This window comes from Urocampus carinirostris, chromosome 4 (genome assembly GCF_059441175.1).
Source record: "Urocampus carinirostris isolate Australia breed hairy pipefish chromosome 4, RoL_Ucar_1.0, whole genome shotgun sequence".
Classification (NCBI taxonomy): Eukaryota; Metazoa; Chordata; class Actinopteri; order Syngnathiformes; family Syngnathidae; genus Urocampus; species Urocampus carinirostris.
In genome coordinates this window covers 36964777-36988742 of record NC_142352.1, presented here as the reverse complement: position 1 = coordinate 36988742, position 23966 = coordinate 36964777, and the positions used below count along the sequence as shown (strand labels likewise).

At 39.8% G+C, this 23966-nt stretch overlaps 2 protein-coding genes across 3 annotated transcripts in view; one reads left to right on the top strand and one right to left on the bottom strand.

The window, feature by feature from the left end:
- The first annotated feature begins 2340 nt into the window (after positions 1–2340).
- On the top strand, positions 2341–9938 carry lyve1a (lymphatic vessel endothelial hyaluronic receptor 1a). Its single transcript, XM_088334427.1, has 6 exons — positions 2341–2509; positions 2582–2759; positions 2836–2975; positions 4574–4747; positions 7454–7526; positions 9547–9938. The coding sequence occupies exons 1-6, from the start codon at positions 2425–2427 to the stop codon at positions 9611–9613; spliced, it is 717 nt and encodes a 238-aa protein (XP_088190553.1). The 5' UTR covers positions 2341–2424; the 3' UTR covers positions 9614–9938.
- A 53-nt stretch (positions 9939–9991) lies between these two features.
- The window catches only part of ampd3a (adenosine monophosphate deaminase 3a), a 31259-nt gene continuing 17284 nt past the window's right edge, over positions 9992–23966 (bottom strand). For both annotated transcript variants that reach the window (XM_088334425.1, XM_088334426.1), the window contains exons 11-14: positions 19030–19150; positions 17290–17463; positions 13916–14026; positions 9992–11863 (exon numbers count right to left, since the gene is read on the bottom strand). In XM_088334425.1, the coding sequence (XP_088190551.1) occupies positions 11690–11863; positions 13916–14026; positions 17290–17463; positions 19030–19150 (580 nt within the window). In that variant the 3' untranslated portion in view covers positions 9992–11689. The remainder of the gene's footprint in view (positions 11864–13915; positions 14027–17289; positions 17464–19029; positions 19151–23966) is intronic.

Below are 23966 nucleotides of genomic sequence, written 5' to 3'. Positions count from 1 at the left end.
GCAAAACAAACAAACAAACAGATGTACAGATTAGCAGCTGTGTAGGCTTACTGTGTGTGTGATTGACCATTTAACAGTCTGTTAAATGTTCTTGGTTTTGATGGCCCAATAGATGGATGGACGGATGAATGTATTAAGGGATGTTGGTTACTGTTAAGTTTATCTTTTAGTAGACACTCAAAACAAGGAGAGAAGACATCAATGGATTTCAAACTTGCAAGGACAGGGAGAGAAGCCTTTAGATAAAGAACTCTCCAAACCTTGTGTCCTTCCCTGAGCCCCGTCTTTTTATTAACTCTTCAAGGTTACAAAAAGCAGATCAGCCCTAAGAGGTGTGGAATTCAAAGACAGCAACATGATTGGCCATTAGCGATAATGATGTAATAGCAAAGCAACAACAGTGTGCATTAATAGTCAAAATAAGGAACTGGTATACTATGAAATCTTATTTGCAGTTGTTCAATATTAAAAACAAATTAGTTATTTTAATAAATTTCCTCCCTTTTTATTTAACAGAAACCAAACTAAATAAATCGTACTACTGTAAGCATTACTGGATGCCATTGAGATTGAACACACAGCTTCAGCAGAATGATGTGGAAAAACTGCCTTTTTTAACAGTACCTAAAAGTATACTTGGCCCACCCACTGAAGGGGGGCAACTAGGCCTCACCAATGTGCCAATATATGACCCAATGGGTCTTAACTGGTTACTAGATAATGTTTGTGAGAGTGCTTTGTCCGGATTTCTTTAGCTTTAATTTTGAATATCATTAGGATTGAAACAGTTTATTCTTTGCTGCAATCATTGAATTTGCCTCTTGGTGTTGCTGGTGCTCCACCATAAATCCTGTTTTCTGAAGGATGCTAGAAATTCCTACACTGATAAAAAATGAAATTACGTTATTACTTTAAGTTCTTTGAGTCCTGATATTAATTTCTAATCCCGAAAAACTGGATTCAATGAACCAGGTCGATTGAAATAACACACACAATTTATTAACACTGAAAATTATAGATACGATAAAAAAAGGGTAGAGAAAGGGGCCCAAGATTATGGGAGTTTTCGACCGCTGAAAGTTACTAGAACAAAAAGAAAGCTTCCCACGATAATGCTAGTCGATTTTGGGGGATTCCCTTGTACAGAAAAAATACGCTCATTACCAAGAGCCAGCAAACATGGAACCGTCCTCTTACTTGTTGCGGAGAGTTTTGGTCTCGTGCTCCAGATGTTCACAACGTATAGCCCACGTGCTGAACTCAAGGGCGCAGAGCAGGCCCGCACGGCTGTGCCATGCGGCCGACGTGTGATGGTCATTCAGGTAGGTGAAAAAGAGCCCAGCTATCGCTCAGCCAAATGTTTTTATATGGGCCAGTGACGCTCGACCATATCATGCTTCTATGGGCGTGGTCTTAGATATCTGATACTCGCAGTATCAGGTGACTTGTTTGAAATTGCTAAACTTTTTAGAAAGCCAAAGAAATGAGAAATTTTGCGTAATGTCTGTACTTGAGAATGTAACTCCAATCGACATAATTTTGTACCTTGAAATACATTGCGTTGGATGTTTTAATTACATTCAAAACTTCATGTTATCAGATTTCATTATTGTACACAGTGAATTGGTACGTCCGGGAACTGTTCAATAGGGGACGCCGTCGTTCCATCCATTCCAAAGCGAGTCACCCGAAACAAAAAAAGTGGAAGTCTTTTTTGTGCCGGGCTTATTTGCTCTACAGCTTCAAGAACGGAAAGTGCCGGGTAACCTAGCGGTTCAACTCAATTCTTCTTGGTTCTTTTGATTTTCACTGATTTAGTCAAATTATTCAACATTGACTTCTGCTTTAACATCAAACGGGAATGCCGGTCTCAGCTAGGCTTGATATGGGTCTTGTGCTGCGGAGTATCCATTAAAAGCGGGCCATGTCATTGCATATAAACATGAGTTGGTGCGTCTTGACATCTGTGGCAGACACCAGACGAACCATATGAAACTGACCAATCCCCAGGTGTCGATCAAACATAGGTTAAGAACCACTGCCCTAATCTATTCTTCCAGTGTTGTCATCTTGAAGTTCCCCATGGGTCACTTGGTTGTTTGGTTGATCCTCTAGCCGACAAATAGCTCTAAGAAAAATTGTAAAGATGAAAAGAAGTTTTATTTTATTGAAACGTCTTGGTATACACCAACATTTTCTCATACTCAGTTTTGCCTACTGTTGAATGTCAGATGTTTTATCTGCTTGCTCTTGCGGGATTCACACATGGCCCTTTGACCCGACTTCCCTCTTCCCCTTCCTTTCCGTTTTGGCAACGGCAAAGAGCCCGCAAACGTCACCTCTATTTAACCCAGTCCGTTGTAACGGGGCGCACACAACGCTCACCACTTAGCCCACCTGAGTTTCTCCGGACCGCCAGCAGCCATGAAGAGCGTTTTCTTTTGCGTGGCCGTCGCGCTTTCTATCACAGCATCCTTCTCTCAGCAGAACATCACAGTCCACCTGCAAGGTAAATCATTTTTATACAATTCTGAAGTTCTATGCAGTTCTAATACTAAAGACAGGCCTGGTTGGGTGACAGTGTTTCCGGCGAAGAGCATTGCCGGCGTGGTTCAGCTCAGTCGTCTGAATGATGAAAAGCAGCCCGAGTACGCTTTCAATGTCACCGAAGCTCGCGACATCTGCACTAACTTGGGACTCGACCTCGCTACTAAAGATCAAGTTGACGAAGCCCTCAAGAGGGGTTTGGAGACCTGCAGGTAAAAGAAAAATCACAATAATAACCCAAAATATTTAACCAGGAAAAACAAACATTTGTGTTCTTCTTTACTTAAGGTTTGGTTGGATCGATGAGCATTACGCAGTCATCCCCCGCATCAAGGCGCTGATGAACTGTGGCCAAAATCGGACTGGCTTGCTCTCATGGCGAACTGCACTGGACAAAAAGTTTGATGTGTTTTGCTTTAATCAATCAGGTAGGATGTTTTCTCATTATCTGCACTCCCTGATTATTAGACAAGCAATCATACTAAATGATAAATCAGCATAATAAAAGACTTTAACGGTAATTCTTCGCAACTCACAGAGATTTACTGTAGCATGTGAAGTCCTTTTTTCAATACACAAATTGAACTTTTTAAACATCATACACCAATATCCCCCAAAATTGACAATAGGTAACCCTGATAATATTCGCTAATTTTATGCACTTGTATTTTCTAAATTAGTAATGGAAAGGGCTTAACAAATATAGAAATACCATTTCTGGGTTGAGAGAAATGAAGTTGCATGCCCTTGGTTAATTAAATCAAAACATTATTATTCACTGATTTTCTTATCCTCCAGGTCCATCCCAGTGTATTTTTTAAATTTCTTAATAACCTGATTTTTTTTTGGCACTGCACATATATATTTTTTGATATATGTACATGTAATATAATATAGAGGAAAGCATAGGGTCCAATGATAGTAAATTGTAATGCTTATGATGATATTAATAAAAACTGGAAACACTGATAATACGAACAAAATAATGAGAACGGGCAGGTATTGATGTCATGGTCTTGCAATGGTAACTGATACCCAGTATCAGCCTTCTTCTGGCCAGTCTTTTAACTATAAAGAACCCGAAATGATAGGGAAATTGGTCAATTGCCATAAAAAATACTATATCCATCCCATTTTCTGAACTGCTTATCCTCAACAGGGTTGTGGGGATAAATTATATAGCAAGGAATAAAACTATGTAGGGATTTGGAGGTATTTGTTTGAAGTAGAGGAAAGGGACTTTTATGTATTAACGGTATTGTTATGTGGCAAAAGTAATAAAGAATGCTCAAGATGAAGGTATCGGTATTAGTCTGAAAATGTTTTTGTCTCAAACATTCCTAAAATGTATAAAAGAGTAAACCAAATTAAATGATAATAGTATAGCATTTTATTTTAAATGACTTGATTATAGACACTTTTATTCACTCCTTGCATAATGTTTTTTGTTTAGGTCCTCCTAAGTTTATATGATATATTTATATTACCGTATATATTGTGTGTAAACAATGTTTTTAATGATCTGGGAATGTGCAGGTAAGCTGGAAATGAGGCCGACTTGCTCAAAAAATATGTTTAACACAATACCCAGTGACAAGTGACAAACCAACAAAATGTCCCAACAGGAAATACGAAACAATAAATTGATGCAGTCAGAGCAGTATATATAGTATATATAGGCTAAGGATGAGTCAGCTGTGGAGAGATCGGTCGCAAGTGTGCGCAGTTCTGCCACTCTCTCCCATTTGGTGCCCTCTGGGGGATGAGGGCTTGTCAGATTCATGTGCTTTAACGGGACAGTATGTATTATTTACGCCTCTTAGTAGTATTAAAAACACAAACAATATTAAAATACTATACTATATACGATTATATAAATGTAAATTATTTGAAGGGAAATATAGATGTATGGCCTTATGACTTACAGTGTGGAAAATACGGTATCTCTTATGTTTCGATAACAACCACAAAAAAATAGCAGTGATATACACTTTCATCTCTCTTTGTATTTTTTTTCCATGTCCAGATTACACAGCTCAACCCGAGGAAGAGGCCACCACTCCCATTTCCGATGCTTTAAGTCCCGCCCCAACCCTCGTCATTTTCAACCTCTCTTTGACCTCTGACCTCTCGGTGTTGGACAGCCTGGAAGGGGCGCAACTCGCTCGTTTATCCGCCACTGAACAGAATTCTGGCAAAGGTGTGTTTCTTTTTAAAACACCATGATCATTCGCAGTTGGGCACGTTGCTGAAAAAAAAAAGTAATTAGTTACCAGTTACTTCCATTAAAAAGTAATTACATAACCCTGCAGATTACTGACACCCAAAAATAGTGGGTTACTCTGAAAGAAGAAATCTTGTTACCAATGGTGGGCCAAAAAGGCCTGCAAACCCTACTCTCCTGGCCTAAAAAATATCTGATTCATGTGATGTTAATTACATTTTGTCCATCAATACTTGCAAATTGTCAGTCAGTTTCCTTTTATTACTTCTCTCTGGTTGCACTGTTTCCAAATGTGTGTTCATATGTTAAAACATTTAACCAATCACTTTTTAGTCATTTGTTGTTACTAGTTTCAGAAATCTACCACACCCTTTTACAATAAATCCTGAAGACCGTGTCCCGTAATGAGTCTTCAGGAAAGCTTTTTAGTCAAACAGATTCCGAATTGGCGTCTGAACGCCTGCTAGCAGGCCTTGGGAAACGTCGCTGGTTCCAAAAATTATGATTGGCTGGGTGGTGGTAATCCACCAAAGCAATCCTGCCAACAGCCATTGAACTTGAAGGGACCAAGCTGTTCAAGGAAAGACTGTTGTGTTGATGTATTGGCAAAGGTTTTGACTACGCTGAGGTGAGCAAGCCTTTTGCAAGCTGGAAAAGGTTTTGTTAGCCACTTTCAGCCTTGAGGTAAGATCTCAAGCCCGAGCCCAAGCCTGACCTGTTCCAAAATTCAATATTGATTATCGTCTTTGTTTAAATGTCTTGTTTAACTTAGATTTGATTACAAAAGACAAGCTTTATGTGTTGCGGTTCCAAGAGGCGCAGGGCCCTTCACTCTCACCGAAACTAACCACCCCCCATTTCCCTTGCGTGTTGCCGGCTCCCTTGGTCCTCAATAATAAAATGGGAAATTTCACTTCCAAGAGCCGCTCCTAGAGCCAGTTCCTTTGCGAACAACACATCACTAATTCAGACTGGAGCTGAAGGCCCACGAGTAAAATCCAAGGCCCGCCATTGCTAGCTACAAATTACCGTATATACTTGCATTGAAACCCATCACTTAAAACTACTTAGGAATATCCACATAATCAAAGAAATAAAAGAAAATGTGAAAACCAACCTGTGGAAGCAGTGAAGCCTTTATATTTCTTGGCTTGTGCAATTTTGAAAGCTTGCAAACTAACAGCTGAGACACTTGATATCCATTTTGTCTTTAAACCTCTCGAATATTTCCGTCTCAATATCTGGGTAATGTCCAAGGTGGGGTTTTTTTTCAGGCATGGTGCGTAACAAAAACATTTTTTATAAAAATGTAAAGACAACGATTCAGCACTTTTGACTGTAAATTATGTGCTCATGTTTGCCCCATTGGGTTTTTTGCTCCTGTATATGCCACACCCCATCCTCAACAATACTCCATCTGGTGACACACAATCATATTTGCGTATGTAAACTGAACCCCTGTTTTCAGTATTTTATTTTATACTTGTAATTACAGCTAAGATGTGAGTATATACAGTAGAAAGAACATCAGAATCTGAATCAGGAGAAATTACGCGATCTGGTACTTTGAACTTGAGACGGCGCTGTTTACTTCCGAAATAATGAGCATAATATCGCTATACGCATTGCATCAACTGTGGCTTTCATATATTTTGAGGAAAACAAACCTTGTTGCGATTACATTACTTCCCTTGCCTTTGTGACATATTAAAGGCTTTTTTGTCCCGTAAAGGACTTTGCATTCCCTATAATTTGGTATCTTCAAATCATTTATGTACTCAAACATATAATTACCTAGGTGGATAAAAACATGAATTTCTTCCTTCAAATATAAATGAATAGATTACATAAATACATAAATAGTTCAATAAAACGGTTCGTTAAAAATACACAAATAAATATTTCAATAAAATGGTTTCATTAGAAACACATACATACATAAATAAATACATAAATAAATAAACACAAATAAAAGTAGATTTGAATTAAAAACATACTCACCGAGCGAATGTCCCGACTTTGTGGAATAACTTTCTAGATTACATTTCGGAAAAGTTGGGGTAGCAAAGGTTTATTTTTTTTACTTTAATTACAACTTTGTTTTACAAATATGTATATAACTAGGTGTTAAAAACATCCTGTTACTTCTTTAGTTCTGGTTCATAATTTCCAGATTACAAACACAAAAAAGTAACAAGTAACTCTGAAGTTAACTATCTAATTACAGATAAGTGTATACTGTATACCTACATTCTTCCAGTATTTGTTGTTACATACCGCTGCTTGTCAATGCTATGCTGAAGGTGCTGTATCTGAGTCAGATCATAAGGCTTCTCCTGCACTGTTTCATGTGAGCTAACCCCTACCCCCCCAAAAAACGGCCTAGAGAACGGTAGGCTGTACTTGCCCAAGACACACCACAGAAAGTGGTACTCCTACGGCTCAGGTGGTTAAGGATGAACCGTGATGGCCCTTCAAACTTTGAGTTGCCAATCCCTGGTGTAGCTTTTTTAGTGTTGTTTTTCTGGCGGAACAATTGAGTTACAAAATTTGATCGATAACGTGTCACAGTACTCGTTACAGAGAAAAGTACGGTAATTGCGTAATGTTCCTTTGTAAGGCGTTACACCCAACCCTGTTGATGAGTTGCACGCATGTGGTCATTGTTTTGGATTTTTGCAGGAAAAGTGGTGCTCATCTCTTCGGGTTGTGCTGTTCTCCTGGTCGCAATCGCCGTCCTCACATACATGAAAATGTAAGTGGGCCTTCTCTTGGAACAACTGATTTCCCAGGATTTATTTCATTTTTATATTAGTAGTATCCAATTGTTTAGGTTGAGTGTCTACTTGTCGAAATGAATCCCTTGAACACACTATAGCAAAGCCATACTGGGATTGTTCGCATGCTTTTTAAGAGCTATATAAAAGCCATTCGTGGAGTTTCATGTAGTGCAGGGGTCATTATAGCTCAAGGGCCAAATGGCAGCAGAAACACTCTTACGGGGGCCGGACTAGCAAATTAATTGCATAGAAAAGTGCCTTTGCTTAAGAGCCGGGGTTCTTTGGAAGGTTTATGATAGAATTATAATTCAGGGGTATAAGTTTTTATTATAAAACGATTATTAAGGTATTTTTCTTTTAATTTTTTTTCACTAAGATTTAATCTCTTGTAGTGTTTAGCAAATGTGCATTTGCAAAGAAAATAACAACAACTGACTTCCACTACCGTTTATTTCACTCAAGGAATCACATGCAAACTGGAAAGGGACAGAACACTCATTTAAGTGCAAATCATTTAAATGATTAATTTAATGCTTTAAAACCTTATTCTTTTTTTTAATGAAAATGTTTCCCTGAATTTGGAAACTTCACTGTAAGATTTATATCTTTTATAGAAAGGAGCTAACGTTTCTTTAAACTTCTGCAAAGACACCCAGTTGCTGAATTTTAATTTTGTATTTTTTAATCCAGGTCCTATCAGATCATTTCCAATCACTGGGGATTAAAAAAAGGGTTGAGTGTAGTTTCATAGAAAATGTTGCAGTTAAGAGAGGAATCCATGTACCATACGTGAGTGCGAATTTAGCGTTTTAAACAGCATGTCCGAAACTTCAATTTCGAGTAAAATGACATTGGGGTGGGTGATTCCTCAGAGATTTTTTGGTTGATAAATGGTAATCAGCAAATACACAAACAGTGTGTGGTTTGCTTTGGGTGTGTCACCTGGCTTTTTTAATATTTAAAACTGCATTTTGTTGTTTGACGTAAAGAGGCATATTTTTCACCTTCTCAGCATTGTCTCACGGGCCAGATTAAATGCCTTGGCAAGCCTGATATTACACCCATTATGTGGTGCTTAATTTCATTATACAGTTCTCCCTTGTGTTTTAGCGGTTTACTTATCGCAGTTTTGCTACTTTTGCGGATTTTTATTGTTTTGCATCGTGATTGGATAAACTGGGGAATATGCTATCTACCGCCACCAAACTTGGACTTCCCAACCTGCTAAACTTGCTCTGGAGCCACATGCAGGTCTCTGGCGCTCCCAAGTGGCTCACTGGCGCATTTTCAATAATGTTTGATATTTGAAACATTTATGGGATCTTTAAGACAGAACCGGAGAGAAAATAACGTTTTCCATAACGTCCACATGAAGGCAGCAAAGTATCCTGTAAAGTACAGTGGCCTTAATCCTTACAGTTGTGCAAAAAGGGGCAAAATTGTTTTCAAAAATATAAATGGCCGGTACGTAAAATATTTTTGAAAAAAACTTAAAAAAATACCTTAAAGTAAAGTACTTGGGTTTGTTCTTAACTAATATATAAATGTAAATGTTTTCAAGTCAATGAAGACCTCCCAAAGCTCTTTTCACTTACCCATTCAAACACACACACACACACACACAGGTAGCAGTGTCAGACATGAAGGCAACTACCTGTCTATCGGGAGCATTAGGAATTCAGTGTCTTGCACCTCGACATATAACACGGTGGGCCTGGAAATCGATCCTGCGACCTCTTGATCCCAAGACGAGCGCTTTACCTCCTAGGTTACTGCTGCACAATCAATAAAATGTGTAAAGGTTTCTACTTTCAGGTTTTGACAATCGCTGAACATTTTTGGAACACAACCCCCGTGAAAAACGAGGGATTATACTGTATTGGAGCAAGCTTGTTGCTAATTGGTAGAATGTGCAGGAGGGGGCTCATTTATTCCTCTTTAAAATAGTTATTGTTTTTCAGGCACTGATATGTTATACTGTTTTGTTCTGAACAGGAAGCGGCGCTTCCAGAGAGCTGACGTGATTCAAGAGCGTGGGGACGTGATTCAGATCGCCAGTTAAAAAAAAAAGGCTTCTCGCCGGATTTTGTGTGTCTGATTATGCACCGTGCAAATTGTTTTGTGCCCAATGTTAAAAAGCGGCAGCTTGTGAGGATGTACACAGCCTCCACTTACTAGAATCATTTCAAAGACCGTTTTCTTGTTTTTATGATTTTGATATTGGAAGTGTGAGACAGGCAACGAGACTTTAAAGTACTAGACTAGAAGTACACGCCATTTATCAGCTGAAACTGAATCGAATGCAACGTATTCAACAGGTTTCTTGTGTTTTGTGTAAGCACTTCCTTTTCACAGCCTGTAATAAAAATGTTTATACAGTGTTTGCAGATGGAGTATGCGTCTTTGTGAATCGTAAAATGAATCACACAAGACATTTTTCCTTGTTAGCTTGGCAAATACTTCTTTATTCACTGCTCCATATTTTATAGCATAGTCTGATACAGGTATTTACATTCCATCAAAGGGACACTGTGTAATATCTATCTACTAGACGTCACTCTATGAAGTGGTGCAACCTCAAACGAGTGCTACAAAGCATAAGGAAAAATACAAATAGTTTAGGCATTAAAAATGTCAGATTTTTTTTTTTAAATAAATAACTACATTGCAGACTTTGCAAGTATAAAAGAAATAGAAATATTTATTGTCAGGACCAGAACAGAAACAGGACCCAATTGCGTAACGTTTACCACAAGTTTTATTAAAGGAAAGAGGAAGGGGCTGCACCCACGATCCGGTGTTCGCTGGAGGCGGGAACCGAATCGCTCTCGTACTCGGATTGTGATCTGAACACGGAAGTGGATCTTCCGTTGCGAGCGATGGTGGTGTCAGGGACGGAAAAAACGGTCGATTGTCGGGACCAGAGAGCAAAAACGTGGTCGGGAACAAAAAACGGGTTGTAAGTCGGGATGAGAGAGCAGACGTGGTCTGGATCAAAACAGTTCGTAGCCAGAGACAAACGGGGAGGTCAGGAACGGCAGGTGGAAAAACGGGTGCAAAAATGGGACGGGCGGGAGTCAGGGTCAAAAAAGGCTTTCCTTGTATCAACAGAGGTTTGCAGTCGGACTGACAACCGGAGCGTGACAGGACTGGGTTTAATGAGGACAGGGAGCCAATCAGAGCCCGCAGCGGCTGGCGCCAAATAAGCGGGCACAGGTGATTCACATCAGTAATCATGACACCGTGCTGCACTTCCTATACGCCTTTGTCATATTTAGCACCCAGCGTGCATGTATTTGGCCTTCTTTTCTATGTGGCAGGCAGAATGGAGCAGCAGGCCTGGTAAGGACAGGGGCTAGAAGTGTGCATGTCAGTCACACACTCAGGCATACACCAAGTGCAGAGGTGATGGCAAACTATTTAGCATGGTATTCTTTTAACAGTCTTTAATAAATTCACCCTCAATTAAATTTTTGCAGTTCTTGACGTTTAGCATCGCCACTTCGTAGATCACCTTTGTAGCATTTTCATTTGACTCACAGGGTAACGTGAAAATGCGATGCTGTGTCGTTAAAACAGCTTCTAGGGACTTCACCTTTTCACAGTGTTTGTTTCCAGTTAGCTTTTTGTAGTCAAGCTGATTTTTTCTGAAAGGGCCTCTTGATATTATATTCTCTGAAAACATTCCACTGTCTCTTGGCATATTAGGCAGACACTGTTTTGGGGGATTTTGTTGAAAAAATACTCTAATCTCCACTTGTCTTGGAAGCGGTGGCCCTTAGAGTCAACAATCATTTTTCTTTTTACAGTCTCCACGCCATAGATGCGGTGGGCTAAAATTCTGACATAAAGCCAGGGGCAAAGTGGCCAAGGGGATACTGCCATCATCTGGTGGACTGGTGATTATTTTTGTGTATTTTGTACCATGCTTAACATTGCTGGCGGGCCCCATATTACTAATTTTATGGCAGAGGCCATGGGCCGTAAAAATTTGATCACTCTAAGTGGGGTTCATGTAAAATAAAATACATTTCTCAACCTACGAGTATACAATAATAATACACAATGTCCCTTTCAGTCAAGTGTGTGTGTGTTTCTGTAGCATTCAAGCTCTCCCCAAGTTTGCTCTGTCAAGGAGTCACAGCAGAGAATTCATAACTTGAGACTTGACAGCATCCACAAGGAAACTTAACTCATTGCAGAGAGTTTCATGTCGGTAGGCCATTCGGATCTGAGCCACGTTCGTGCGGGCGATGTCATTTCCCTCAGGTCCATCTTTCAGATAGTTAACCCCCAAAAAGTGCCTCTTATCCTGGAAATATCAAAATGGCAATGAAATATACCCAAATCAATACCCTATCAACTGCGTTATAATTAATTTGTGCTTTTCCCCTGGAACTATTGATCTCAGCAGATTCTTTACATTTTGTATTGAGAGTAAGCAATTTCTAATAAAAGCTACAAGCTAAATTAAGCTCTTCACAGCAATACAGCAAAGCAATACAGTAATCCCTCGCTGTGTTGCAGTTTATTCTTTAAGGTTTTGCTACTTCAAGGATTTACATTGTGCACTGTGTTCTCCATCCTGATTGACTTAACAGTTGCCCCGCCCCTTTTCTGCTTGTCTGCCTGCGTGTCAATGACGTTGCAGTCTGAGTTGTACACATATGCAAAACAGCTCGAAGAAAAAACATTATGTATGCGCAAATCTTTTTCATTTTCAAGTTTCTCTAAAATCTATCATGTCAAGAAAATGCTCCGGACCCACAAAAGCACCAAAAGACTGATAAAGATGTGTTCTATTGCCTTCAAAGTTGGACTTCTTGACCCACTAAACCTGCTCTGGAGCCACATGGGGGACCTAGGCGCCCCCATTTGGCTCCCTGGCGCTTTTTCAAAAATGTTTGATAATGAAAAGATAAATGGTGTCCTGTAGGACATAACAGGACACATACTTGACGTTTTCCAAATAAATAAATATAGATACATTTTTTTGTTTTCTTTCTTATAAGTCATATATGAGACTTAATTTTTGTGGTTCCAAACATGTTCTTCTTTTCTTTTTCTTTTTCTGGTTGCCGAACGTAAGATAAATGCAGCTTTCCATAACGTCCACACGATGGCCTCAAAGTATAATGTAAAGTAAAGTAAAGGCGATCATGTTCCCAATACAATTTTGCCATAAAGTTTATTATAATATTGATGATACGCGGGCTTTGACTATCGCAGGAAGTTTTTGGAAAGTCTCAAGACTTTATTCTATCTGTAGTCTATTTGTTGTATTTCCTTTTGAAAAAATAGGCTTTTAGCTTCATTGGCAAAAATCTCATTTACAATCATCTTCCTTCACAATATAATACATTTCACTTTCATCTTGCGTCTAGGGTACAGTTTATTGCCACAAAATACAGCCTCACATTTTTGTTTTATTATTTGCTCACTTAACACTGAAGCATGCATTTAGAGTAAAATCTTTTATTGGATTGAACATTTTATTTTCTACCAATTTTGAATTTATAAATTTGATCGGCAACGGAGCAATACAATTTCATGCTGTTCCTGAAAGAGCCATTTAATGTAAAATGTGGTGACATAAAATATATTTTTTTAGCTGGTGTGCACTGTAATTAAGACAGTGTTTATTATGTAGCGCCTCCTAGTGTTGAAAAATCTTCATTGGTAAAAAAACAGAACAAAAAAACCCATTGACTTAAATAACAAGCAAAACTGCATCAACTATTATGAAATAATGCATATGTGTGCTATACATGAAGCACTTTGCAATTGTATCGCCTCCTAGTAGTTAAAAATCCTTCATAATAAAAAAAATACATTAACTTTCTACAAATATGCATTTTTAAATAGTCATAGATTGAGAAATTAGTCTTCATATCACATGACATGAGCTTCACCTAAAAGGAGATGACATAATTGTCCATGCTACGGAAACCCAAAAGCCTCAAAAAGGCTGGGCAAAAAGATAATTGATATCGTGCCTTTTGGTCCCTTTGAGTCTCCATACTTTGAATTCTTCCTTGTGCTTTTTGGGACTGGTTTTTGATTGCACTACAGTGACTACACCATACACTTGTGCATTTCACTTGCTGCAATTTCATTATATAAACAATGACGTGTGCCAGTCAAATAATGCACACTGTCCCTTTAAAGAAGCGAATAAATAACCCCCAAAAAAGATTTTGTAAGATTTCAGAAATTCAAGGAAATATATAAACCCAATTTAATCCAATAACAAAAAGCCCTTGTTCATTTCCATGTAATACCATGGATACTTGCTAAGGAGTTTTGTACTATGGAAATTCTCCTAATTTAACATCCCATTTTAGAAAAAAACGTGATAACCAACCTGGTCCGAGAGTCCACATTGCAGAACGCTGTTTCTGGCTATTTCGCACACATCGCAGGTGCTGAGTTTCCACAGCTGGGCTGCAATAGCGTATTCCTCCATCAACGGTTCCTAAAAGTCATTTGTCCCATTGTATTCGTTAGCATACATTTTACTTGCTCTACAAGTAGCCTGATAAATAAAGCAACAATACCAAATAGCCTCACATTTACAAACATTACTGATGTTTTCTATCAATTAATTGATTTAAGGTATTCCCAAAAAGACACATTTTTTTCAATTAGGCACATGTGCAATGTTCCTCCACATAATTATGCAAATATGTTGCAAAATATTCCAAGGGCCGGAGGCGTGTTCAGGAGAGTAATCAGACATGTAGTCGCTTGTTAATCGCTTGCCGCGCACTGCTGAACGTTTTGTAATCGCTCACTGTGATTGCCTTACTGATCCAAAATGGCCGACGACAGTACAATGGATTTCGTTCTACAGCTTGCTTTGAGCGAGTTGGCTGATATGAGCGACAGTTCGCATATTGACACAGTTAAGGTTATCCTAAACGCAGTGGAAGGGTCATACCTGTCTTGCATTGTTCACAAACATTACCAGGCAATGTAAGACGATATATTACATCGCCAACAGCACTCGTCAGGGTGAGATCCTCCATCTTCTGCACTGTCGACGCCATGTTGGAAATCAAAGTAAGCGGTCTTTCTCCCGTGATTACTCGGGCACGCGAGCGCTCAATAATCATTGGCCATTCAGAAGCTAGCGATAGCTAGCGATAGCAATCGCTCACTCTCCTGAACACGCCTCAGGTAACTCGAGAAAATTAGTCCCAAAGATGACTGATCTTTCTTGTTTCCCATGGAGCTCTGACGTAATGGGAGAAACACACAAAATTCCACGCAAATTCCATTAGATAGATAGATAGATAGATACTTTATTCATCCCCGTAGGGAAATTCACACTTCCAGCAGTCTACCCTGTTGTTTATTAACAGATGAACATGATGCCCTAGGGGTGCTTGTAGCGAAGTGGATGACGTCACGCCAGTCCAAAAATTCGACATTCCTGCGGCAGATGGAAAACTTTTCTTTGTGAAAATCCAGGGATACACCACCTCGTGTTAGCAAGTCCGCCTCCTCTCCGATTCCCCCCGGCTTTCGTGTCTCTGTTTAGCGGCGTTGAAGCCGGATTGCTCCGGGTAGCTCCGGGTGGCTACACGTTAGCGTCCGGAATGCTAAACGTGAGCCACGTTTCCGCAAAACACAGCAACTGCGCTCCCTGTGCGCTTCGATGTTTTCCACCAGCACTCGATGATCTTATTTGGTCGTGAGTTCGCATTTACCATGATTACGGATGGTACCGAAGACTTATAACGCCGCTAGCCGCTTCGCTAGCTCCGGCTTTTCCTCCACGATAGGCCCCTTCATCATTCTTCAGGGCAAGGAGTTGAAATTCCTTGAATACACGCATTTCTTGTGCGTTAAAACCCATGTCCATAGGATAGAAGTAATCCATAGTGTAGTTGTCAAAACGGGAAGAAAAAACACCGAAGATAGGAGCAGACAATAAAACAATAGGGCAGCTGCTGGAAAAGGCACAACATAGGAGGCCAGCTCCAAAACAGACTCCTTTGATGTAGGCGATCGTGGCTTTTGTTTGTGTTTTTCTCCACGTGTGTCATGGTTAGTATAATTTTGTCACAGCGTAAGGGCTGCAGAGGGCGCGTTCATTGGCTGCCCACTGTTTGTTGTTTCACCAGCTTGCCTGATGTTAGCACCGGTTTTGCCGTGTTACTTGGTTTTGTTTGATCCCAGCCGTCTTTCCATTCATCGCAATAGTCATTGACGCTTTTCATTGTCTGTTACCGGCTACCCGGGCTACTCACTGCGTGTCTTTTGATTGGCTAGCCTAATGTTAGTACCAGTATTGCTGTATCCTTTAGTCTGTTTATACCCGGCCGACATCGCATTTAGCTGGCTTCACATTCGTCGACAAAGCCGTTGCCACTTTTCGTCGTTGGTTCCTGGTTATCCCGGTTGCTCACCTCGGGTTTTTTGATCGGCTAGCCTGATGTTAGCGCCATATTGCTGTTTACCATGGTCTGTTTATTGACGTCCGCCTTCGCATTTATCGCAGAAGCCGTTGCGGCTTTTTGTTATTAGTTACTGGGTAGCCTGACTGCTTACCGCATGTGTTTTGATCAGCTAGCCTGGCGTTAGTGCTAGTTTTCCGTGTTCCCAGCTGTCTTCGTGTTTGTCGTCAAAGCCGTTGACACTTTTTGTTGTTGGTTCCTGGTTAGACTGGCTGTTCACTTCGTCTTTTTTGACCGGCTAGCCTGGCGTTAGTGTCCGTTTTGCCATGTTCCTTGGTTTTTTTATTATTCTTTAGTATTTTATCGTTGATGCCTTTTAGTTGCGGGTTCCTAGTTAGCCTGGGTTCTCACTGCATGTTTTTTGGTCAGCCAGCCTCGCGTTTTCCGCAGGGGCTGCGGCCACCTTTTGACCCAGTCAGCCCCCGCTAGCTGTCTGTGTGTCATCTTTACCAGTTAGCCCCATTTTGGCTGCTCACCCTTTGGTTTGCCATTACTGCGTTCACGTGCGACAGAACACATTTGCATTCTCCACAAAAAAACGACCAAAACTCGGCCTAAAGCACTCTTAATTCTTCAGATTCAGATATACTTTATTGTCATTCTAGTACACGTGTATACAAAACGAAATGTCGATACATCTGACCCGCACAGTTTCCTTGAATGTACAGATACAAATAAAATGTTGTATTGAGTTGGAGTATTGAAGTACTAATAATATACTAAATAAATATGGCTATGTATAGTATTATACAATAGTGCAAAGAGTGCAAGAGTAGCAGCTAACCAGATGTGCAAAATGGGCAGTCAGGTAAACAAGTCACTGTACAGTAACAATAACACTGTAGTACGATAGTGCAGAGGAGAACAGATGTGCAAAGGAGTGGCTAGGTATAAAGAACTCCTAGTAGTGTAAAAAAACAAAACAGACAAACAGATTAGCAGCAGTGTAGACTTGCTATGTGTGTGATTGACCATTTAACAGTCTAATGGCCAGGGGGACAAAACTATTGCAGAACCTGATGGTCCTGCACCGCACACTAGTGGGGCGTGTACCAATATGGTGACTGGCTTTGTTCGGATGCCGGTGTTCCTCACACCCGTCAAATCTCGGGAAGTCAAAGACAAGACAGGATGTTTTCAAAATGCCTTATCTCGGAAAATTATCGGACTATGCCAATTAAATATCCATTGATTTAATGTAAACACGATGTACTAATTCCTCACATTTTGCATGTTTGAGAATTTGGGAATACCTTTGAGTTGAGTTAAACTTTACCTTGGTGTAGTGGAACTGCATTGGGTCATCTGTAGACAACGAAACGCAGAGGCCCTTTTGAAGGAACTCTCGGAGAGGGTTTTTGGAGTATTCCAAGAACAGGCTGTTGTTACTCAACGGTGACATTGCAATTGGCACTTGGGCCAAGTAGTACAGATACTGAAGCACAGGGCTCTATGAAGAAAAAAACAATCTTTTGTGAATCCTTCATTTAGCTTCTTAAGGTTTTCATTTGGTGAGATGGTTTTATTGAAATAGTGACTGGTCAATAGAAAGTGCTATATCACAATGGTCAAACTCACATTTTAGAGTAAGTGAAATCAAGGAGATACGTAAATAATGAGCAAAAGTGCTCCGTGCATTTTACATCTAGGCCTTCAGTGATCGCTTTTAGTAATGTGTCATTCGCGAACGAACTGAGTTTAAGAGCTCTCGGGAGTGAACAACATAACAAGGTTAAAATTGTTTTTTTATTTTATCTTTTTTGTACATATGTAAATATTTCAATTTATCTTGCTGAAGTGGTTGTTTATTTGCAAGTATTACCAATGTAGGGTTTAGAAATGAGGAACAAAAGAAATCTGCCAATGTTGAACATGCAATGCTATTCTGTAATTATTCGGGACAAAAGAAAAATAACAACTGAACAACATTCATATCCATTTATTTTGGAAGTGACGTACTAACTTAATCAAAACGTCTTGGAAAATAAGTAATATTTTAATGATTTTGAGAAATATCCTTTAATTAAATGTACAATGTAAAATATTTAGTGCCATATAGTTGACTTCGGAATGACCCCCAATTACTACTAATCATTGTGGTCAAACAAACTGGCAAGCAACAACTAACTGGAGCGGCTATATTTGGCATTTAGTCCCTACTGATGATTGATGAATAGAAGACACCAGGTGAGTGTGAAGTTAAAGGTTAATGGACCCCTTGACTGCCAGGGTTGTCGGGGCACCACATCCTCTAGTGTTTCTGGGGCAAGTACAGTCAGGTGGCACCCATCCATCTCCAGGATATTTTTTGGGATAGGAGTTTGCTCCTCCACATTAAACAAATCATTTAGCCACTGTTGTTTTTCGGTGTAAAGTATCATTCAGAGATGAGCCGAACCTCAGCATTGACAGTCAGCGGCGTGTGACAATACTGATGCTTGTGTATAATTGAATACTTGCTTGTGTTAGATTAGGCCTCTCAGATACTTGAGCTGACCTGCAAGGCTGCTTTGACTTTACCTTGCTTGGTGTATTACCAAAAGCACTCTTGCACACATTATCCAGTTTGAAACCAATAAGACCATTGGGTCCCACATTAGCACAAGGGTGAGGTTTGGAGCGAAATTAACGAAGGTCAAGAAGCAACTTCCAACGAAGCACATATTCTTTAAGAAGATTTATATTTATCTGTCGGAATTGTCGGGTGTTTTGGAGCAAATATTTTACATGGTTTGATTCTACGGATAGTCCTTGTTGTAATGAAGCCACGTGACAACAGCCATGGGACATGATGGCGAGTTACCTCGGCTTTATAGTTTTTGGGTATCATGTTTCAGACTGATTGTGCTTTTTCTGTGAAGATTGTATAATGAAATGACATATTGAATCCCAAGAGTTTAAGCTTTCCAATAATATGTGGCATGATGTATTTCAGTGACTGGTAACATCGTACTGACACATATTCGTTTATCAAAAGTCAAGCGGGCTGCCGGCGGAAAGTCAAGGTGTTAAATACCTTCTTCAAATTGAGTCCATGTGAGATGTTGTCAGCAGTCAGGAAGGCAGAAACCAGATGAGTGACGGAGCCTGCTTCTCCACAGTGGGGGCGAAACTGGAAGGTGCTCAAGCCACGTTCCCTGCAGAGTCAATGAATTGTATTGTCTTGATTGTCATTGAACCATAATAACGTAGTGAACATTGTTTGCAAAGAGATTTGACATGGCATTCCAGGATAAACACATATTTAAGGCTTAAAAGGGAAACATAAGATAAAAGAATGCCAGGATAAATAGGCAAAAACATTTACTAAGTAATACTTGGAGACTAGTCTAAGTTGTAGAAAAAGTACAACAAAAATGGTGCATCGTAACAATAATGCCATAAAAGTAGTGCAATAAAGTTTAGCAGCAAAAATTATCTGAAAATCCCAAACAAGTCGATAAAAAAGTAAAACAAATTTTGTCATCATGGATACTGAGCAAGTACTTGCATCGGATTGTCCTGGGATCGACACCGGTTTCCCATTTTAACCAGCACTTTATTTAAGGTTGTTAGTGGAATATAAGATTTTATGTACATTACAACTTTCAAATTGGATTTGATTGTGGGTTCACTTGCTTTAGACCTAAGATTTATGGCCCGAGCCCGAACCCGAACCCGAGGCAATTTCGGGCCGGGTCGGGCCTGAAATGTCAGTCATACGGTCGGGTCGGGTCGGGTTCGGTCCTGCTTTTTTTTTTTTTTTTTTTTTAATTAATTAATAATTATAAATATATGTTCATTAAAAATATATACTTAAACTATGTATGGATACTAGACCAAGGAATATAGTAAATCAAATAAATATTATTTGTGTACAATTAGTTGTGATTGCGGAAATCATAGCGTACAGTGACGTTGGTGACTTTTCCATCCGCATTAACAAACGCATTTTGTAAAATACGATCGCGCTTTATTGTTTAAACAAACGCGTTATATAGACTAGAATCTCCCAATTATTATAATTAGCTCGCTTTATTTTGTTTTAAAGCGTATTATATAGAATACGATCGCTTTTGTCGGAAGCGTACATTGACGTTGGTGACATTTTCATCCGCGTTAAAAAACGCAATTTGTAGAATACGATCGCGCTTTATTGTTTAAATAAACGCGTTATATAGACTAGGATCTCCCAATTGTTATAATTAGCTCGCTTTATTGTTTTAATAAGCGTTTTATATAGAATACGATCGCTTTTGTCGGAAGCGTACATTGACGTTGGTGACATTTTCATCCGCGTTAAAAAACGCAATTTGCAGAATAAAATCACGCTTTATTGTTTAAATAAACGCGTTATATAGACTAGGATCCCCCAATTATTATAATTAGCTCGCTTTATTGTTTTAATAAGCGTTTTATATAGAATACGATCAGGGGGGGGGGGGGGGGGGGGGGATTTTCATAGGAGTCGGAAAAGGGCACAACACGTCAACACCCGCTTAATGAAAGTGCTGCGCTAAAATCTTAAGGACGTACTACTACTGCTGCTGTGGATTATGGCCCAATGATCAAGTCGTCAAAATGACGGACGCCCTTAAATGTTTTCGCTACCTCAAAAAAAAAAAAAACCGTCAATGACAGATTGTCGCTTAATGTAACATCTGCAGTGCAGACACAGAAATATAAAAGATGTAAATGTTTATACAGTTTTATTTAACTTAGGCCTAGATGTTGTAACAAAAGGCAGAGTTTAATTTGTTATCATAAATCACCCCTCCTTATAAATAAAATATGTAATTTCCGGCCCCCTCGGGCCGGGCCAGCAAATCCAGTTAATTAGTCGGGCTCGGTCCGGGTCGGGTTTAATACCCCTCGGGCCTGCGTCGGGCACGGGTGCTTTTATTTGGCCCGATCTTACCTCTAACTTGCTTTACACTACTGATTTTATTGAAAACAAATATTGTGCAATGAAAGGTAGTGTTTTCAGGACTATAGGGTGCACATGATTATAAGACACACTTTCAAAAAAACAAACTCTTGTGAAAGATGTATTTAATATGTAAGGCAGATTAGACAATAAGGGACATGAGATTAAAACAGAAGAAAGAAAACATACAGTGCATTCGGAAAGTATTCACAGCGCTTCACTTTTTCCACATTTTGTTATGTTACAGCCTCATTCCAAATTGTATTAATTTAATCTCTTATCTCAAAATTCTACACAAAATACTCCATTATGAAAATGTGAAAAAAGTTTTTTTTTTAACTTTTTTTGAATTTATTAAAAATAAAAAACTAAGAAATCACATTTACATAAGTATTCACAGCCTTTGCTTAATACTTTGTTGATCCACCTTTGGCAGCAAATACAGGCTCAAGTCTTTTTGAATATGATCCCACAAGTTTAGCACACCTATCTTTAGGCAGTTTTGCCCATTCTTCTTTGCAAAAAGTCTCAAGCTCAATCAGGTTGGATGGGAGACGTTTGTGCACAGCCATTTTCAGATCTCTCCAGAGATGTTCGATCGGATTCAAGTCTGGACTCTGGCTGGGCCACTCCAGGACATTCACGGAGTGGTTCTGAAGCCGATCTTTTGAGATCTTGGCTGTGTGCTTTGGGTCGTTGTCCTGCTGAAAAATGAACCTTTGCCCCAGCCTGAGGTCAAGAACGCTCTGGAGCAGGTTTTCATCCAGGATATCTCTATATATTGCTGCATTCATGTTTCCTTCTATCCTGACTAGTCTGCCAGTTCCTGCTGCTGAAAAACATCCCCACAGCATGATGCTGCCACCACCATGCTTCACTGTAGGGATGGTACTGGCCTGATGATGAGCGGTGCCTGGTTTCCTCCAAACGTGGCGCCTGGCATTCACACCAAAGAGTTCAATCTTTGTCTCATCAGACCAGAGAATTTTGTTTCTCATGAGAGTCATTCAGGTGCTTTTTGGCAAATTCCAGACGGGCTTCCATGTTCCTTTTACTAAGGAGTGGCTTTCGTACGGCCACTCTACCATACAGGCCTTATTGGTGGATTGCTGCAGAGATGGTTGTCCTTCTGGAAGGCTCTCCTCTCTCCACAGAGGAACGCTGGAGCTCTGACAGAGTGACCATCGGGTTCCCTGTCACCTCCCTGATAAGGCCCTTCTTCCCCGATCGCTCAGTTTAGAAGGCCGGCCAGCTTTAGGAAGAGTCCCGGTGGTTCCAAATGTCTTCCATTTACGAATAATGGAGGCCACTGTGCTCATTGGGACCTTCAAAGCAGCAGACATTTTTCTGTATCCTTCCCCAGTTTTGTGCCTCAAGACAATCCTGTCTTGTAGGTCTACAGACAGTTATTTTAACTTCATGCTTGGTGTTCTTGCTCTGACATGCACACTCAACTGTGGGACCTTATATAAACAGGTGTGTACCTTTCCAAATCATGTCCAATCAACTGAATTTACTGCAGGTGGACTCCAATTAAGCTGTAGAAAGATCTCAAGGATGATCAGTGGAAAAAAGATGCACCAGAGCTCAATTTTGAGCTTCATGGCAAAGGCTGTGAATACTTATGTATATGTGATTTCTTAGTTTTCTAGTTTTAATAAATTCAAAAAAAGTAAAAAAAAAAACGTTTTCACTTTGTCATAATGGAGAATTTTGTGTAGAATTTTTAGATATGAGATTAAATTAATACAATTTGGAATGAGGCTGTAACATAACAAAATGTGGAAAAAGTGAAGCGCTGTGAATACTTTCCGAATGCACTGTATTTTATAGAACATAAATAGTAGGGAATCAGGTTTCACACCTAAAATGAATTGATTCATTCATAAATGGATACTCAAGGTAGAAGTTTTGACTTTATTTGCACTGCTGACTTTAATGCAAAACATTTAGCAATGGAAGGTATTTTATTAGGCTGGTTGACATTTGTCACACCGTATTTGTGTTATCGTTGCATTGCTGATACATTTGGTTTGACTGTCTTGACTTTTGTTATCGTAAATGTATTTTGGTGCCCCTACGACTCTAAGGGCCCGGTCACACAGCCGTTTGCGTCTGTATCGCGGGTAAAATTTTGCGTTTTTTTTTTTTGCCCGTGGTTGCCCGCGGTGGAAAATGCGCAAAATTGGCCAACCCGGTGGTATGTCCGCAAAACAAACGCCGGCGACTGTTCCGCTTCCTCATCGCGTCATTTCCGCGTCATTTTCTCATGTGGACCACGGGTATAAAAGCTCCCGAGCCGGAGTTGTGCCCAAATCCGACTCCTACGCAAAATCCTCCCCCCCCCCCTCGCGTGAACGCGCATTCTGTTGCGATCGCCTTTGTTGGAAGCGTGCATTGACGTTGGTGACTTTTTCATCCGCGTTAACAAACGCATTTTGTAGAATACGATCGCACTTTATTGTTTAAACGCGTTATATAAACTAGGATCTCCCAATTGTTATAATTAGCTCGCTTTATTGTTTTAATAAGCGTTTTATATAGAATACGATCGCTTTTGTTGGAAGCGCAGCTGAATGCGCGTTCACGCGAGGGGGGGGGGGGGGGGGGGGATTTTATATACGGTGTGCAATACCGTTCGATTACGTTCACAACAAAAACAAAGACGGAATAGTTTAAGTTGTATTACATTCCCAACAAATGCAAGACGAAGTGGATTTGGTTATATGTCCGCCATTACATTCCCGAAAAGTGATATAAAAGTGAGATAAAACGAGGTAAAAGTGGTTGTAGTAGCGAGGGGATGCAAATCTCGGCAGGGATGCATTTCTCGGCATAACACAGGGCTGTAGAAATCATAACCGCTCAAGACACAGTCCCGTGAAGATCAAGATTTCAAGCTATGGCACCGAAGAAGCCAATATGTTATTATTGTAATAGTTTTTCATTTTTATTTTATTATCTTGTTATGAAATGAAAATAAATGTCAAGAAATAAAAATGGATTAAGACGAGGTCACTACGGTGATGGAGATCCATGTTCACCCC

What these genes read in the sequence shown, in the direction of transcription:
- lyve1a (XM_088334427.1), top strand. Translation starts at nt 2,425, where the DNA reads ATGAAGAGCGTTTTCTTTTGCGTGGCCGTCGCGCTTTCTATCACAGCA. An exon ending in CATCACAGTCCACCTGCAAG is followed by an intron (nt 2,510 to 2,581) that starts GTAAATCATTTT and finishes GTTGGGTGACAG; the next exon opens with TGTTTCCGGCGAAGAGCATT. An exon ending in GTCCTCACATACATGAAAAT is followed by an intron (nt 7,527 to 9,546) that starts GTAAGTGGGCCT and finishes TGTTCTGAACAG; the next exon opens with GAAGCGGCGCTTCCAGAGAG.